The 18,118-nt window shown below is 45.7% G+C and overlaps 2 protein-coding genes across 3 annotated transcripts in view; one reads left to right on the top strand and one right to left on the bottom strand.

The window, feature by feature from the left end:
* coro2ba (coronin 2Ba) overlaps positions 1-4,249 on the top strand; it is a 34,700-nt gene extending 30,451 nt beyond the window's left edge. Inside the window, exons 9-12 of the mRNA XM_088992074.1 lie at positions 162-274; positions 513-603; positions 713-852; positions 1,490-4,249. Coding sequence (XP_088848200.1) covers positions 162-274; positions 513-603; positions 713-852; positions 1,490-1,621 — 476 coding nt within the window. The 3' untranslated portion in view covers positions 1,622-4,249. The remainder of the gene's footprint in view (positions 1-161; positions 275-512; positions 604-712; positions 853-1,489) is intronic.
* Positions 4,250-4,500: 251 nt separating this feature from the next.
* On the bottom strand, positions 4,501-17,629 carry LOC148900403 (acidic leucine-rich nuclear phosphoprotein 32 family member A-like). Of its 2 annotated transcripts, none has more exons than XM_088992071.1 (3): positions 11,872-17,629; positions 5,632-5,830; positions 4,501-5,533 (listed from the first exon to the last, which is right to left on the bottom strand). In XM_088992071.1, the coding sequence occupies exons 1-3, from the start codon at positions 12,142-12,144 to the stop codon at positions 5,367-5,369; spliced, it is 639 nt and encodes a 212-aa protein (XP_088848197.1). In that variant the 5' UTR covers positions 12,145-17,629; the 3' UTR covers positions 4,501-5,366. The 2 variants fall into 2 exon arrangements, with proteins under 2 accessions (XP_088848197.1, XP_088848198.1); XM_088992072.1 differs by lacking the exon at positions 11,872-17,629 and adding an exon at positions 7,312-7,398.
* Between the last annotated feature and the right edge of the window lie 489 nt (positions 17,630-18,118).

Below are 18,118 nucleotides of genomic sequence, written 5' to 3'. Positions count from 1 at the left end.
AATACGAATGAGAATAAGAATAAGAAAGCAATTAATAGTCACACAATGGGGACATTTTTAATGAAAGATAAAACAGATTCATGCCAAAGCGCCTTCAACCTCAAAATTTCCAGCACTGTCAAAGTTAGTGATGCTGTCACACTAATCACTCTCTTTGACAGGCGTGATGCCAAAGCGTGGTCTGGATGTGGGAGCGTGTGAAGTGTTCCGCTTCTACAAGCTGATCACACTGAAGGGCTTGATCGAGCCAATTTCAATGATCGTACCAAGAAGGGTCAGTGAGAACTTGTTTTTTTTCCCCTGAATCATAATGGACAATCCTCTGCAGTGAAAGCAATAGCGACTTTGATATCAATTCATTTCAAGGTTAACTCACATACAACCATATTCTATCCTAGCTCCTCACTCATATTTGAAAGAGGCGGTCAAAGAGAGGGCTGCCTTGTGGATCATTGGGTTTGTGAGAGAGCATATGCATAACACTTAAACCAGATTTAATTAATGTTTTCTAGTCAGACACATACCAAGAAGATATTTACCCAATGACGGCGGGAACAGAACCTGCGCTCTCAGCCACTGAGTGGCTCAGTGGCATCAACAGAAGTAAGGAACACTTGAAATTTCAAACTGATTGAAAACTGTCATATGACACTGTTTGTGTTCTGAGGTTATGAACAAAAATATCACGGAATGTGTTCTTTTGTCCAAATAGACCCCGTCTTAATGTCCCTTAAGGATGGCTACCATCGACCAAACAAATTAGTGTTCAAGGCCCCTTTGAAGAAGAAGAAAAATATTGTCGTAAATGGCATCGACTTGCTTGAAAACATTCCACCTAGGACAGAAAATGAGGTAAAGAATATGAATTCCAAGATCCCAAAATATATACATGAAACACTGTCTTCGTCTTATTATTTACTATTATTATTTATTTATTTGTATTATTTATTTTCCGTTTGACGGGTGTATGAAATCTAATATACTATATTCTTCTGTATTCAGTATTATTGTTCTGTAATGTTATGTATACTGTGTGTGTGTGTGTGTGTATATATATATATATATATATATATATATATATATATATATATATATATTGCATGTTCTCCCCACAGGTCCGTGGAGAACATGCAAACTCCACACATGGAGGCCGGAAAAAAAAAAATATATATATATATATATATATATATACAGTAAAGTCTCGATATATGGATATCGGATATATCGATAGTCCCGGTTATATTATATTGATACTATTTCTATGCACGCACGGAGAAAATTACATGCAAACAGGGTCGGATATATCGATAGTCCCGGTTATATCGATATTTTTTCGGACTCCCTTGAATATCGATATAACGAGACTTTACTGTATATATATATATATATATATATAAAATTACAGAAGAATATCACCCAATTAATAAATGATTTTTATTGTAATTAACCAACGTACAGTATTGCTCTTATTTCTCTTTTCCCAATGAAGCTCTTGCAGATGTTCTTCCGGCAGCAAGAAGAGTTGCGCAGTCTGAGAGAGGAATTGAGCACAAAGGATGTGCGAATACGCCAATTGGAGCTGCAACTCAACAACATGAAGAATTTGAGCCCTAGCATTTGACCTTTGACAAAGCTCCCTGCTTTGCCTCTTGTTTTGATCTTCCAAGTGCCCCACACTACGGTTGGTTGACCTTACACGTCAGCCTAACCCCAGCGGCCCCGCCTTACATATACAATTCTGCGGTTTATGGAACAATCTTTTTTTATTTTTTAATCAAGGTACTCCAATATTGCAATCAAAACAGATACTGTATATGATCCAGAAAAGAAGTAGGGGTCATTGACTGCCAACTTGAGGAAATATGTTATTTTACATTGTTATGAATTCATTGGTTTGGAAAATGTGATGAATAGTTGCACATTTGCCCCAAATACAGCCAACCAAGTATTGACAAACAAGAACATATTTCACACCATCATCTCAAACTGACCAATGTGTATTTATGTACAATGTGTCTTACTTCTTCCCAACACTGATAAAATTGTTCTTCTGAGGGGAGTCAATGACTAACAAGCAGGGACGAACCCTTGGGTAAACAACTCATCCTTAAGGAACCTTTTTGCTGACACTTATGTATTTGGTTTGAGGCCTAATTATAGGGACGGGGGTTGAATTATGGATTTGCTACTATTTATTTGTTGGTTTTCTCTTACTGTACCTGATTATGTGGTTAAGCAAGTAATGACTGTGATGATTGATAGGTTTCGCTGAATGATGCAAGATTTTTGTGGAAGTGGCTAATTTATGGCTTTTGACAATGTCACGATAACTGCAGACAAGGTAGATGTTTAGGTAGTATTATACACTCAATAACTAATCCCTTTAGTTGACACATTTATTACTAGGAAATGTCTAATTTTGTTCTGTCTCTAACAGTAGAAAGATAAGCTAACTGCATATTTGAAAAGCTTATATCCTCTTCTCGTTTGACTATACAGCCATTTTTTTCTTGACAATGAATAAACATTGAATAAACATCTTTGAACTAATCCTGCCTTTAGTGGACATAGAAATAACAAAAGATACATTGGTCGCAGTACAGTATACAGTGTGTTACGTCAATGAACCAAAAATAAATTTAGTAAAGGGCAATTATTTTACCAAGCACCACTTGTGTGAATTATTGTTACAACTGAGCCTAATCATCTTTTCTTGAGCCTTGTTCGATTGTGTAAGGGGTGTACTGCAGGTTATTGTGTAGTCAGTTATCCAAGGCAAAATATACTAAGTATGAATGGCCATATGAGATACTGTACGGTAAAGGGAAATGGGCACCTTCACCGTGAAGTTGACTCTTGGGGCATGTTGGAAGAGGCACAGAAAAAAACAAGGTAAAATAGGATTGACTTTTTGAACTTTAGTATAACAGCCGTTACAGATCTTCTTCTCACCAGATCCAGTGAAACCATGGCCAATAATTGAGATTTGCCGTAAATATACGTTAACATTATACAAACTACATGGTAATCCTCATTTTAATAGATGAGGAAGAAAATGATCATGTTGGAAAAAAACACGCACTGTATGTCAAAATATAAACAGGTTTTATTGTTGTAAATGGTAAGAGGAAAATACAATTGAAATGATGAAGGCCAGTTTGACCATGATGTATGTGTATTCATGTAAATTTACTATAAGTGCAGTTAACAGTTTTCTGCAAATGTGTGCAGTTTCAACATTTATGGGGTAAGCAGCCTTCTATGCACATTTCCAAAGTGTGGTTATAGCTTGTCACAGAAAAGAAAATGGACAGACAGAATTCTCACACCCAATTCATTGTATTTATGGAACTACTACGCTTAAAAATATCTGTTCAACTCCAAGACGTTCAACACTGGCCATTACAGGTAAAGTCTAATCCAACATTCCAATTTTATTACAATGTAGTTTTGCATCATCATATATCATCGCTGTCTGGTGCCATCAAAGAGAATACAATAAAAATAGATTTTGTTCATATTTACAGGAGCACGTAACATCCAGAATATCAAAGTTTAGGTTTTGAGAAGGGTCAACTTCTGCTATAATGCCTCAGGGGCTCACCCTCAGTGCACATTTCACACCAGGATACCATAGTACACATTGTTTATTTCAAAGAAATATAACTAGAATTCAAAAATACAATGATGGGAGGGCAAAGACATTTTCTGATTACTGAACATGGGTGCTTCTCAGGAAGTGTAATCCCGCCAGATTCTCAAACGCTGACCCACTTAAAGAATCACTATCCTCACCCACTTAACACTCAATGACCAGATTTCACTGCTAACAATATTGCGAACATACTGCAAGGATAACGTCAACAACCTTACTGAGATCTGTGCTGTCGTTTGTGCTTGGATGCATTTTGAGTGATGAAATATAGCCACTTCGGCCACGACATGGCAAAGAACCCATGTAATTGAAAGCCCTTTATAGCTTTAAAATGCACCAGCTTGTTACCAATACACTGGCAAAGGATGTCAGAATGAACCACAATGCTATTTAATGAAGGCCCACACTGTCCAGATTGTGAAAATACGTTGTGAGAAAAATATTACATAGCATGTATTTCCTTCTATCCAGAGGTACATGCCACATTTAACTATAACAGACAGCATATTTAGACGAGAATGAATTTGGTGAGTTGAATTGAAATTTGAATTGGCTCACTGTAAATATCATGTGAACACATTTTGAACATGATGTCTAGTTTTATTGGTAACATGCAATAAATGAAAAATGCATGTTTTTTCATACTTCTTGCATCTCGCATTTATTCAGTGTATTTTTGACTCAGGAGAATTTTAAAACCACATGATTTAGCTAGAGACATTTTGTATTTCGTGAAGCAAACAGCTAATACGTTTTTGTCAGCGGAATATATCTATCAGAGTTAATCTGCTCAAATTGTGCTCACATTTTTAGTTATTGGTGCTCATATCCCAAGGGCAGCAGAGTTTGATTTAAAGCATATGTTATTTTGACTTGGTTTTGAGCACATTCATTTTATGGTTCTTGTGTCACACCTTTGGACCATGCTTTGTGAGAACTACCTATATCTGAACGACTATCGGATTTTGCCTTAGTTCGCGACAGGCCATTTTGGATGGTTGTATGCATTTTAATGTGAGAGGCCTAAAATAGAGATGCATTCAGAAAGCGGTTTCATAAAAACAGTGAGAACACACCCCAAATATATCTTAAAAGGTTTATCTTTGCCTTGTTTACAAAATATGTGTTGTAGCGCTACTAAAGTCCACAAAGTTGCAGAGCCTGTGATGAAAGGGCAAAGACCCAAAGCTCTCATACTTAAGGGAAAAACACTTGGTTACTGGGAAGAGACTATGGCATACAAGTTCCAACAGTTCACATTTGACTCCAAAATGGCCCTCAATCGTCATCGTCACCGTCGTCTTCTTTCTCGTCATTTTCTTTTCTGACATCGGACTTGTTCTACTGGAACAACAGTCATACAGTATATGATGCCAGAACAATTTTTAGATATTATTTCCATTAACCCATTGACTGCCAGACGATGTGTGAATAAATTCGGGAATGGAAGAGAATGAGTTAAAAAAAAAGTGAGTAGGATCGTCACACGATCCTACTCACTTTCATCCTCCTCTGCCTCCTCTTCCTCGTCTACTTATTTCTCATTCAGGTCCTCCTCATCTTCCTCCTGAGGGTCAGATTTTTTTTCATTGCTTCAAAACATAAGATCACTTTCATTCATACAATGATTTGTTTTAATTATCATTTTTATGGCGACAATTTTATCATAGCAAAAGCACTACTCTGGAGTTTGTGTACTAAAAAAAGAAAATTAAAAAGGACTATTCAAAGTGTTAAAATATTTCAGGAACAATTCAAGTCTAACTTCTTCACTGACACCCCCTTCTTCATTCTCCTCATCGTCATCGCCCCTTTCCTCTTCTACTCCCGACGGTGCATTATCATCATCGTCGTCATCATAATCTTCTTCATCTACATCTGGGGGAAAACAAGAACGCACGTTGTTCATGGGTCTATCAGTTCTGTATAGTACAGTACGGTATCTGGAACTTTAACATATTGTGTGTCAAACACACCATCCTCAACTTCGCCACCATAGTCCCAGCCTTCTGCGTAAAGCTCTGTGTCGGAATACGATGCCTCTTTGTTGTCTCTGTCATATCCGTCCAGGTAGGTGAGCTGTGGTAGTAATTTAAAAACGCTGTCTCTGTATTCGCTCAGTTTTGTCACCTCACATGTGAATAGCTCAAGGCTTCTCAGGTTCCCCAGTTCTTTCTGTGAAAAGGCACGAGTCTCATCAGCAATGCAGCAATGTTTGTGGCGTAAAACAGCTCCATCTTACAACTAATGTGTAATGCAATGTTGATTTATGATGATGTTTGTATGCAAATAGTTTGGTCTTTGAAATGCCTGCCCGGGAAGGTTGTTACAGTTCAACAAATAAATACATGTCAGAAATTATTGAACTCAAACACGAGTGCCCCCCCCCCCCAAAAAAAAAAAAAAAAAAGGGTTGACGACACAACCAGAAGGATGAACAGAAGACTTAGAGGTGTGAACCAACATGAAGGTGAGGATGGTTGTCGTCGCAATGTTCATTTACCTGCTCACACCCTGGCCATTTAACAACGAAGACAATGAATAAAACTACCAATACATAATTCCATAAGTTTCCATAAAATTTTCTTTTCCTTTGCAACGCTTGAGGGCGTGACCAAACTATTTGAATCCCATAAAATCCAAAGGGGATGTAAACACGATTCAGTACTCCAGCAAATACTTTTTCGGACAATGACAATGTTTAATTAAAAATGAAAAATATGACAATGACAGCAGTTCACATTATGAAAGAATAATTTTCCATTATAATTGTAATCGTGATAATGAAGGTAAATTATACAAATGCAATGAGTATCTGTCATGAGCCAGTTGACAGCTGGGCGGGGCCTCCGCTCCCGCCGCTCGCCAGCTGCTGTCAATTTCCTCCTCATTGACTGTGGACATTTAAACCCGACGCTGGCAATCACCCAGCGTCGGAAGATACTTCGCCTTGTGCCATGCCAGTACTTGGAACTTGTTGCCAGTACATTATTTGCTTCGCCCGAGGAATGATTTTAGCCACGAACGCGTTTGTTGTTTGCACCGCGTCGTAGGTTGTTTTGCACCCCCGTGTGCCACTTTATTTTTCTAGGTTAGTGTGGTTGGGTGGATTGCCGCCACTCACCCACTAACATTGTCAGTTTGTCATTTTGGGTTTTGTCTCACGAGCTTTTTACCAGGTCCGCGTATTTTCGGACCCGCGCTTTATGTTAATAAATCAATTGCCGGTACCCACGCCTCTGTCCTGCTTAGCGATCCACCGCCAATACCACACGTTCCTGCTCGCCAGCTGCCACTGTCGCCGCCGGAACGTGACAGAATCTTCCGACCAACATGGATCCTGCGGACAGTAACCGAATCTTCTCCGTCCTCGCTCAGCAGGCAGAGCAGCTCGGTCAAGTGGTGCCCGCCATCGCGGAGATCCGCCGCGACATCACCCGATTAGCGCAACGGGTAGATAGACTTGAGACCAGCGGCGCCTTCGCCGCGGGGGCCGTCCCTCCCCAAACTTTGAGCCGCGAACCCAACATCCCACATCCCGCCCGTTACGGAGGGGAGCCCGGACGCTGTGCGCAATTCCTGCTGCAGTGCTCCATAGTTTTCGACCAGCAACCCTCCGTATACACCACGGACGCGGCCAAAGTGTCTTACGTTACCAGCCTGCTTGCCGGACCCGCAGCCGCTTGGGCGTTGGCCGTCTGGGAATCTCGGCCGGAGCTCCGAGCCTCCTTCCCGGACTTCATCGCCGAGTTACGGCAGGTGTTCCATCACCCGGTGAGTGGGCGGGCAGCGGAGTCCCAGCTGTGGAGCTGCCAGCAGGGTAACCGATCGGCGGCGGAATATTCCGTCGCCTTCCGCGTCCTGGCTGCCGCCAGCGGGTACGAGGACCGTGCGCTGCGAGGGATGTTTCGGCGCGGGCTCAGCGCGGCGTTGAAGGACGAACTGGCTACCCGCGACGAGTGCTCCAGCCTTCGCGAGCTGATCTCCCTCACGCTGCAGCTGGACAACCGGATGCGAGACAGGGCCCGGGAGCGGGCTGCCCAGGCTAATCTCGAGCCGCCAGCAGGGACCCGAGGGGGTGCCCGGACCTTTCCGCGTGGGGGGCACGCGGCCGTGGAGCCGATGGAGATGGGGGGCGAAAGGGCCGCTGCGCGGGCGCCGGAGCGACGCAACACCGGTCCGGCATGCCAGCTCTGCGACAAGTTGGGTCATCGAGCCCCGGACTGTCCCAGTTGGGGGCCTTCCGGTAAGACCCCCAGTGACTGTAAGTTACCCCGTCCACACAAACAACGGGTTCCCTTAAGGTCCACGGGGGGTTCACGTCGCGGAGACTGGAGCTGGATGCCGTTATACACGGTCCCACCAGGACAATGTCCGTTCGGGCCTTAGTGGACTCGGGGGCCGACGGCTGTTTTATAGACCCGCGCGTCGTGTCGGCGTTGGGTTGTCGGGTTGTTCAGCTGGGGGCGAGTCGAAGCATACTCGATCTCGACGGTCGGTTACTCGCCGAGGTTACGCAAGAAACCGTGCCGCTTCGACTCGTACTCTCGGGCAATCACGTGGAATACCGGCGGTTTTTCGTGATGCATTCACGCTCGGTTCCCATCGTGCTCGGGTTACCTTGGCTGGGGACCCACAATCCGGCCATTTCGTGGGACGGACCTACCATTCAGGGGTGGAGCCCCCTCTGCTACGCTCACTGCCTCCGGTCGGCCGCGGGCGGGTCGGCACCATCTCACGGCTACCCTAGGGAGGAGATTAGCCTAGAGGGGGTACCGCCCTGTTACCACGACCTACGACAAGCGTTCAGCAAGGACCGCGCCCTGTCCTTACCACCGCACCGTCCCTATGATTGCGCCATTGACATTCAGCCCAACGCTCCGTTGCCCAGTTCTCGTCTGTACAACGTCTCCCAACCCGAACAACAGGCTCTCCGGGACTACATTGACTCTTCGCTCGCGGCTGGGCTCATTCGGCCATCACGGTCACCCTTGGGAGCGGGGTTCTTTTTTATCGCTAAGAAGGATAAATCGTTGCGTCCGTGCGTGGACTATCGGGGACTCAACGAAATAACTATAAAGAACAAATACCCGCTCCCATTGATTGACTCCGCCTTCACGTCCCTCCAGGCCGCGACCGTCTTCACTAGACTGGACCTCCGGAGCGCTTATCATCTTGTTCGGGTTAAAGAGGGGGATGAATGGAAGACCGCATTTAAGACACCTCTGGGACACTTCGAGTGCTTGGTGATGCCGTTTGGTCTCACCAATGCACCCGCTGTGTTCCAGAATCTTATTAATGATGTCTTGAGGGATTTTCTGAATATTTTCTGTTTTGTATATTTGGACGACATTTTAATTTTTTCAGAGTCCCTTGAGGCACATCGCCAGCACGTCCGGCTAGTTCTGCAGCGGCTGCTGCAGAATCGACTATACGTCAAAGCCGAGAAATGTGAATTTCACACCTCCTCCTTATCCTTCCTGGGCTTCATCGTGAAGCGGGGGCAGATCCGGGCTGACCCAGCCAAGACCGAAGCGGTAGTAGAATGGCCCACGCCCACCTCGGGCAAGCAATTACAACGCTTCCTGGGGTTCGCCAACTTCTACCGCCGCTTCATCCGGGACTACAGCCGGAATGCCCTCCCTCTCACCCAACTCACCTCCACTAAGACCCCGTTCAGGTGGACGAGAGAAGCGGACGCCGCGTTCCGTCTGCTGAAAGAGGCTTTCTCTCACCCCCCAGTTCTCCGCCATCCAGACCCCAACGCCGCGTTCATTGTGGAGGTAGACGCCTCGGACTCCGGTGTTGGGGCAGTACTCTCCCAACGCTCCTCAGTCGACCAGCAACTCCACCCCTGCGCCTTCTTCTCCCGCCGCCTCAGCTCCGCCGAAGCCAACTACGACGTGGGCAACAGGGAGCTGCTCGCCGTCGTATTGGCTCTTCAGGAGTGGAGGCACTGGCTCGAAGGGGCGAAGGAGCCGTTCACCGTGCTTACGGACCATATAAACTTGCCGGTCATCCGGGCCGCCAAAAGGCTGAACGCACGCCAGGCACGGTGGGCGCTCTTCTTAACACGCTTCTCCTTCACCCTAACCTACTCTCCAGGAACCAAAAACACCAAGCCCGACGCCCTCTCGCGGATCCACGAGCCAGCAGACAAGGAAGACCTTGCGGAACCCATCCTGCCCGGCCGCCAGATCATGGGGGCGCTCCAGTGGGAGGTCGAACGGAGGGTCATGGAATCATTAAAAGGTACCCCAACTCCCGATAAGTGTCCCACAGGCAGACTGTTCGTCCCCCAGTCGCTGCGCTCGGAGGTGCTCGGAGGTGGGGGCACGCATCCAAGGTGGCGTGTCACCCAGGGGTGAGCCGCACCGAGCACCTCGTCTCCCAGCGATTCTGGTGGCTGCGGCTCCGCGACGACGTGGCGGACTTTGTTAAGGCCTGCCCGGAGTGCGCCTGTGGCAAGGTCTCCCATCAGCCTCTGGCAGGACTGCTCCGCCCCCTACCTGTCCCCCCGCGCCCTTGGTCCCACATATCAGTGGATTTCATCACCGGCCTCCCCCCATCCCGTGGTAAGACGGTCATTCTCACGATAGTGGACCGGTTTTCTAAGTCGGCACACTTCGTGCCGTTGACCAAGTTGCCGTCCGCTATTGAGACGGCGACACTATTGGTCAAACACGTCGTCCGTCTCCACGGGATCCCCACGGACATCGTGTCGGACCGAGGGCCCCAGTTCGTATCCCGGGTCTGGAAGCGTTTCTGTAGGTCCATGGGGGCGTCGGCCAGCCTGTCCTCCGGTTACCATCCACAATCCAACGGCCAGACCGAGCGGAAGAACCAGGACCTGGAGGCGGCCCTGCGCTGCGTATGCCTTCATCGTCCCTCGGCCTGGTCCATCCATCTCCCGTGGGTGGAATATGCCCACAACACCCTGGTCTCCTCAGCCACAGGTCGGTCACCGTTTATGTCGGCTTATGGCTACCAGCCGCCGCTCTTTCCCACACAGGAAGGGGAGGTGGAGGTCCCGTCGATACAACACCATCTTCGGCGGGCCCATCGTGTATGGAGGGAGACCAGGGCAGCCTTATCACGCACGGCAGTCTGGAACCAGAGGGTCGCGGATCGCCGTCGCCGTTCCGCGCCAGCCTACCAGGTGGGCCAGAAGGTCTGGTTGTCCACAAGGGACCTACGGCTGGCCGGGACAACCCCCAAATTGGGTGCGCGATTCGCGGGCCCCTTCACGGTGGAGGCTATCATCAACCCGGTCGCGGTCCAACTGCAGCTGCCCGCCTCCATGAAGATCCACCCGGTTTTCCATGTCTCCCTCATCAAACCGGTGGAGTCCAGCCCCTTGGCCCCCCCTCTTGCCCAACACCCCCCCCCCCCCCCCCCCCGCGGATGGTGGACGGAGGACCGGCATACGCAGTGCGGGAGATCCTGGATTCACGCCGCAGGGGAAAGGGCATCCAGTACCTGGTCGACTGGGAGGGTTACGGACCGGAGGACCGTCAATGGGTTCCGCGAACCTGGATTCTGGACCCGTCGCTCCTGAGGGAATTCCACGAGGCTCACCCGTCGAAACCAGGTGGGCCGCCAGGAGGCGTCCGTTGAGGGGGGGGGTACTGTCATGAGCCAGTTGACAGCTGGGCGGGGCCTCCGCTCCCGCCGCTCGCCAGCTGCTGTCAATTTCCTCCTCATTGACTGTGGACATTTAAACCCGACGCTGGCAATCACCCAGCGTCGGAAGATACTTCGCCTTGTGCCATGCCAGTACTTGGAACTTGTTGCCAGTACATTATTTGCTTCGCCCGAGGAATGATTTTAGCCACGAACGCGTTTGTTGTTTGCACCGCGTCGTAGGTTGTTTTGCACCCCCGTGTGCCACTTTATTTTTCTAGGTTAGTGTGGTTGGGTGGATTGCCGCCACTCACCCACTAACATTGTCAGTTTGTCATTTTGGGTTTTGTCTCACGAGCTTTTTACCGGGTCCGCGTATTTTCGGACCCGCGCTTTATGTTAATAAATCAATTGGCGGTACCCACGCCTCTGTCCTGCTTAGCGATCCACCGCCAATACCACACGTTCCTGCTCGCCAGCTGCCACTGTCGCCGCCGGAACGTGACAGTATCGGCATTCATTACATTCAAATTTGTTTTTGTTTGATCAAGTGATTTGTCACTACCTCTGGCTTTTAGCCATTTTTAACTCACCAGTGGTTCAATGATGCTGAGGTCCTTGATCCAGTTGCCATCTAAATTGAGATGCGTGAGATTGGGGCATTTCTCCACCAAAACTTCCAACCCTCCTGAGATCTTGTTATCGCTGGGTTCAAGCTGAGAATGATTCAAACCATCAGAAGGACACAATCTTACCACATGATTCATCTCACAAAACCAGAAGAAGGAGAACAAGAAGAAGAAACTAACCTTCTTGAGCTTTTTTAGCATGGGCAAGTGGGCAACCGTGGTGAGTCCAACCCTCATCGTACTCAGGACTACCAACTCCTCAAATTCATCAGTTAGACCCTCGAGCTTGCCGTTATTGGAGCAACAATTGTCAAGAACAAGTTATTTGACCTCCAGCGCAAACACATGATAGTCTGAGTATCATTTGCAAATCCAAAATAATCAATGATTAAAGTAACACAAATAACATACGGCTCAAGCAGAATCCTCACAAATTATTTTTGGGAGCCTCTATGCTGAATTAAGTGTGCATTAATTGCACAAAGCATATTTGAACAGCTTCATTCTGATTCTCAGTGCTGTTGAGTAGCACTGGTGGTATGCAGGCTTCCCTCTGGTGGTAATATCTAGTTGCGTTCACTTATGTTGAACATTTAAACGCCAAATGCAATACGTTTGTTCCTTCAGTTTTCTGAACTATTACTAGCAAAATACTTCTTCAAATTATTTTAAGTATTTTCCGAATGGTAGAACATTACACAGGTTTCCAATATGTGCTGAATACTGAGGCCTACTATGTTGTATACTTGTATTAGTCTAAAAGGGGAGTGTGTGATTAAAAAATTCTATTTATAATACATTTTATTCTGTCAGTGTGACCTGCCTGCAGACTATTAGGTTTTCAGGATCGGAGGTGTTGAAGATGGATCAATAGATGGATGAATGGATGGATGGATTTTTATTTTTTATAATAGAACTAACCAATTAACTGAGATGGATGATAGTAAAAGTATAATTACCATACAGCCATTCTAAGAAATTTCACTGAGAAAGTATCTAAATAAATGTTAAAAAAAGAAAACAAAAAAACACACACAGAACTCATTGTAGAGGTCAGATCATTGAACAGGCAGTTTAAAAAATGTGTGATATACCAAGACTGATTTGACTGAGAGGAATTTTTCATTTTTCATAGCCCTACTTCGTTCAGTGGAAAGGCCTGTGCTGTTGGACAGCCTGCAGCTGAATGGATGGCTTGGAGTGCTGATGATGAGAAGGAGCGTGAGCGCAGACCGCCAATGCATATGTGGAAGCGGATTTACATGGGAGAGAAAATGTGACACAATCTCTTTTTTTCATGATTGGACACTACAGCTTCTTGTTTGCTTTCATAACATAGCTTGTTGCAGACGTATGCACATTTTCAGCACGACAAACCTGATCCACTGGTGAAAGGACACTGATCCTCTCCTCTTTTATCTGTAACTGTTTCAAACAAGGAGTATGCAGAAACGTGGTTAAGATACTGATCGAGTGACTGTGTATTTTGTGTTGTGCTGTATGTTATTATGACTTCGAGATGGCACTGCGAGAGTGGATGCCTTTACAGCAGCTCCTGTACTTATTGTTCTACTTTGTTCCTTTCATGCCTTTCTGCTGTAAATTGGGACATTCTCCATTGTGAGATAAAGGGTCTCTTCTTATTCTAAATAATTATGTCATTTTTAAAACAAGTCTACCCCCCTCCCTGCTTTCGTGAAATGCTTTGCTTAGAGTCATGTGATGACGACAACACTGCACTTGTCATGAGCTGGTTAGCGACCAACGGGGGGCGCTGTCGGCCCTGCCTGCAGCCTCGCAGGTGCTGGTGGTTTCAATCAGTGACACTTAAAAGGAGTCCCGGCAGTCCATTCCGGTGTCGATTCACTGTTTGTTGCATGCATTGTGTATGCTGTGCATGTGTTTTACTTTTGGTCTTCTTTTGATACTTTGTATTTTTTCTGTTCAGATGATTTTGATGTTTTACATTGGGTTCCTGCTGACTTTTATTTTAATACAATTTGTCAAACAACCTCCTGCTCCCTCCTGCCTGCTTTTTGGGATCCGCACCCGCCATCACCACCTCGCAAACCGTGACAGAATGAACCGACCAACCATCGGATCCCGCAGGTACATCGGACCCGTCTCATTTCCACCCTGTGCCTGGCAATGCTACGTCCACGTTAGCCCACGCCTCGTTGAGTTTGAATTGCGTCACTCGACGAGCCGTAACGTCCACCTAAATGTCCGGCCGAGACCTTCTTCCAGGTGGCCGTCCAGGGTGACACTGGGTGTCTGGCAGTGCACGCCCACGTCCAGCCACGCTGTCGTCGTGCATGACGAATTGAGTCTCATCCACGTCCGCGTCAACGTCAGTCCGAGACCCCACTCACGGCTGGATCCCGGAGCGGCTCAGGACTGGTCTCGTTTCCCCGGTGCCGGGCAGTTCACGCCCACGTCGGCGTCCGGCCGAGACCTGGTCCCATACGGCCGTACGAGGTGCCATTCTGCGCCTGGCAGTTCGACGTCCACGTTGAGCCATGCGCCGTCGCGTGAACGTGCGAGAGGGATCGCACTCACGCCCACGACGATCCGTGCCGCGTCTTCGTCCATCCCAGGCCGAGTCCCGTTCCCATCAGGCCGCCGCCTGTCGTATGCTGGAGAGGCAGCGGTTGCCCTCTCCACCGACCGTTCCCTGGCGAGTGGACCTTTTGGGAGACTGTTGGGACTTCTGGAAGCAGCCCCTTGAAGGGGGGGTACTGTCATGAGCTGGTTGGCGACCAACGGGGGGCGCTGTCGGCCCCGCGTGCACCTGCACAGGTGCTGGTCGTCCCGATCAGATTGGCGACCAACGGGTAGCGACGTCAGCCCTGCCTGCAGCCTCGCAGGTGCTGGTCGTTTTAATCACTGACACTTAAAAGGACACCCGGCACGACCATCCGGTGTCGGTTCATTGTTTGCTGCATGTTTGTTGCATGCATTGTGTACGCTGTGCATGTGTTTGTTTAACCTTGGCGGACTTTTACTTTTGGTCTTCTTTTGATACTTTGTATTTTTTCTGTTCAGATGATTTTGATGTTTTACATTTTGTTCTTCCCAGCCAGGATGAAAAGGAAACGTGTATAAAACAGCGGTGAGACCAGCCATGATGTTTGGACTGGAGACAGTGCCACTGAAGAAAAGACAGGAAGCAGAGCTGGATGGAGAAGAGCTGTAGATGTTAAGGTTTTATTTGGGAGTGACCAGGTTGGATAGGATCAGGAATGACTACATTAGAGGAACAACTCATATTAGAGGCTTTGGAGAGAAAGTCAGAGAGGCCAGACTGAGGTGGTTTGGACAGGAAAGAGAGGGACTATATCGGCAGAAGGATGCTGAGCCTTGAACTGCCAGGCAGGAGATCAAGAGGAAGACCGAAGAGGAGGTTTATGGATGTGGTCAAAGAGGCCAACAATTTGGCAATCAAATACCCAAAAATAATGCAGTTAGCATTTATCAGTTGGGAAAGTATTACAATTCCATTCCTTAAGGTTTGAGATGCCAGCAAAGCACAGCTTTTCTCCGCAAAGGTTTATGGATGTGGTCCAAGAGGACATGAAGGTAGCTGGTGTGAGAGAAGAGGATGCACACAACCGTGATAGATGGAGGACATTGATTCGCTGTGGCGACTCCTGAAGGGAAAAGCAGAAAGGAAAAGAATAATAATAATAATAATAATAATAATACATTTTATTTCTAAGTGCTTAAGGACACTTCACAGTCACGGGATAAGATTTTTGTTTCTCCTATTTTTATAAAGCTGCACCAATGAATAATGACAGAATGCATTCCAAAAGTATTCCGTCTTACATTCTTTTGGATCATAATTCCACAGAACTACAGAAGCATTCTGAACTCTCTTGTACCACAAGAGGGTGATTCAAGACATGCTCGATACGGTCTACCGAAATGTGATCAGGCTCTGGAAAGAATTCAAACAAAGCTGAGTAAAATCACAAAAATCACACCGGTGACCTTTTGCAGAGAACGTGTTTTAGTGTATTCCTGTATTGTTTGACATAAAAGTAGCCCTAATTTTAGCATTAGACGAAGAAATGTGTGTTTCCACATATGGAAACATGAAACTGTTGACCCTTTCTATTCATCGTTTAACTTGATCCCCCCCTTGTGAGAATAAGTGGAACAAAAAATGGATGAGCTTGATTTTTAAAGGCACTTTGATGCAATCATTGCATATGCTTTCCTCTTCAGAACTATTTGAATCATATTCATAACTGGATGTGTAACAAGAAAGCATATTCTCCGAATCTAAAGCCATATTTTTGATTCTCCAGCAATGCAAGACGTCTTGGCGTGACGTCACGAACTGGGGGCGGGACTTTCTGAAAATGCCCAATTCACAGCTCAATTTTTTGCAGATTTTGGACACTTTAAGTCAATTTTGCATTTGAATAAAAATACCAAACTGCGTGTTTTGGGTATTTTAGATGCTATAAAATGTTTTTCTGATGTCAGTTAGGAAACAAAAAAGTGACGTCGGTTGTCCTTTAAGTGGTGTAACTAATTTCTAACCATTTTCCCCATTTTTTAAAAGCACTATGAGTTTCCCCGTGTAGGATAAACATATGTAACACATTAAGAAAATAATCTGTTGTAAATTAGATATCAATTAGACAGGATGAACTTATCACAACTATATGTAACACATTATTTCAGTTTTTTTAGGCAACTTTTAAAACATTATTTTCATTTACCTTTTCATAGCCTCAAATGCTTCCATTTCTACAAGCGGTGTAGACAATTTACTGTATATCCACTGTAAATAGTGCTTTTTGTTCAGAACAGCATTGTTACTGCAACAGGTTCAGTGCGTCCCCCTCCTAATGCCTGTGTTAAGCTCTAACACCCATTGCTACTTTTGTGAGGATAAAGAGGTTCGGGAGATGGATGGATGGATGGATGGATGGATGGATGGATGGATGGATGATGATATAACCTTTATTTGTCTCATGTTGGAGAAATTCCTATTTCCCAGCAGCAAAGTTAGGAAAGGAAGAGAAAAGGAAAAAGAATACGGAGAAAAACAAAATCTAGGAGCTGCTGTAAAGGCAGCCGCTCTTGAGGCGCCATCACAAATAATATGACAACACAAAAAATGGGTGGAAGGAAGGATGAATGGATGGATATTATCATTTTTAGAAGTGTGTTTGTTTATTCAAATTCGCAGATTATTTCACAAGATTTGGGATTAGCATTAAAAATGGTTTAATTATTTAAGCGTTTGGTAAAGTGGCCTAGGCTGCCTCATGCAAAATACATGAGGGCACCAAAAACAGCAATGCAGTTTCCTCCTCTCTCTTAAGCATATGCTTAAGAGAAGCGTATGCACGACGTGCACATTTTTTTGTACACATTCTGTCATGATCCCGTAATTTTTTTGTTTTTTTGTGTCCTCGGTCACACTGGTAGTAAATATGGATAGTTAGATCCAAGCCTGGAGACCACAGTGGTAATGGCAATACATTTTGTTAAAAAGTTACTTTTTAAAATAGTTTAAACTGGCAGTGATTATTTTTTTCCATAAAGTGATTCTGATTTTGTTACTGGCAAAAAAAGTATTTTTTTTAAAGTTCTTTTTTTTCTATGAAGACATTGTGAACTGGTTACTAGCTTGGGATGTTATGTCAAAGACAATAAAATGATGTGCTGATGAATGTTTTGTAGAATAAAAACATGTAATAAAATGGCGGCTTCGAAATAAAACAAAAACATGTTTTCAAATGTGTATTTTCATCAAACCACCACCATCCATGGATGACTCCAGAAATCAGAGAATAATTATGTTTAAACAGTTGCCACACAGTGGAGCGGCCATGGGTTTGACTCCAGGATGCGGCCTTCTTGTGTAGTTTGCATGTTCTCTCTGTGCCTGTGTTAGTTTTCCACCCACATTTCCAAAAGCATGCGCATTGACAACTCTGAATTCTCCCTAAGTCTAACAGCGAGTGTGAGTCGTTGTTTATCTACACGTGCATTACCACTGCCTGGTAACGAGTTTGGGGTGTACCCTGCCTCAAGACCGAAATCATATGCGAAAAACTTCAACACATCCGCAAACGTCGGGAGATGAAAGCGGTTCAGATAATGGATGGATTATGCTCCCTGTGTTTATGAAGAGTTGGCAAAGGAATGTGCTATTTTGATTGGTTCGTTCAGTTGTCGTTTTATCTCG

This window comes from Hippocampus bargibanti, linkage group LG03 (genome assembly GCF_051943395.1).
Source record: "Hippocampus bargibanti isolate YZ-2025 linkage group LG03, ASM5194339v1, whole genome shotgun sequence".
NCBI lineage: Eukaryota > Metazoa > Chordata > Actinopteri > Syngnathiformes > Syngnathidae > Hippocampus > Hippocampus bargibanti.
The sequence above is the reverse complement of the archived record's forward strand: the minus strand, read 5'-3'. Positions and strand labels throughout refer to the sequence as shown.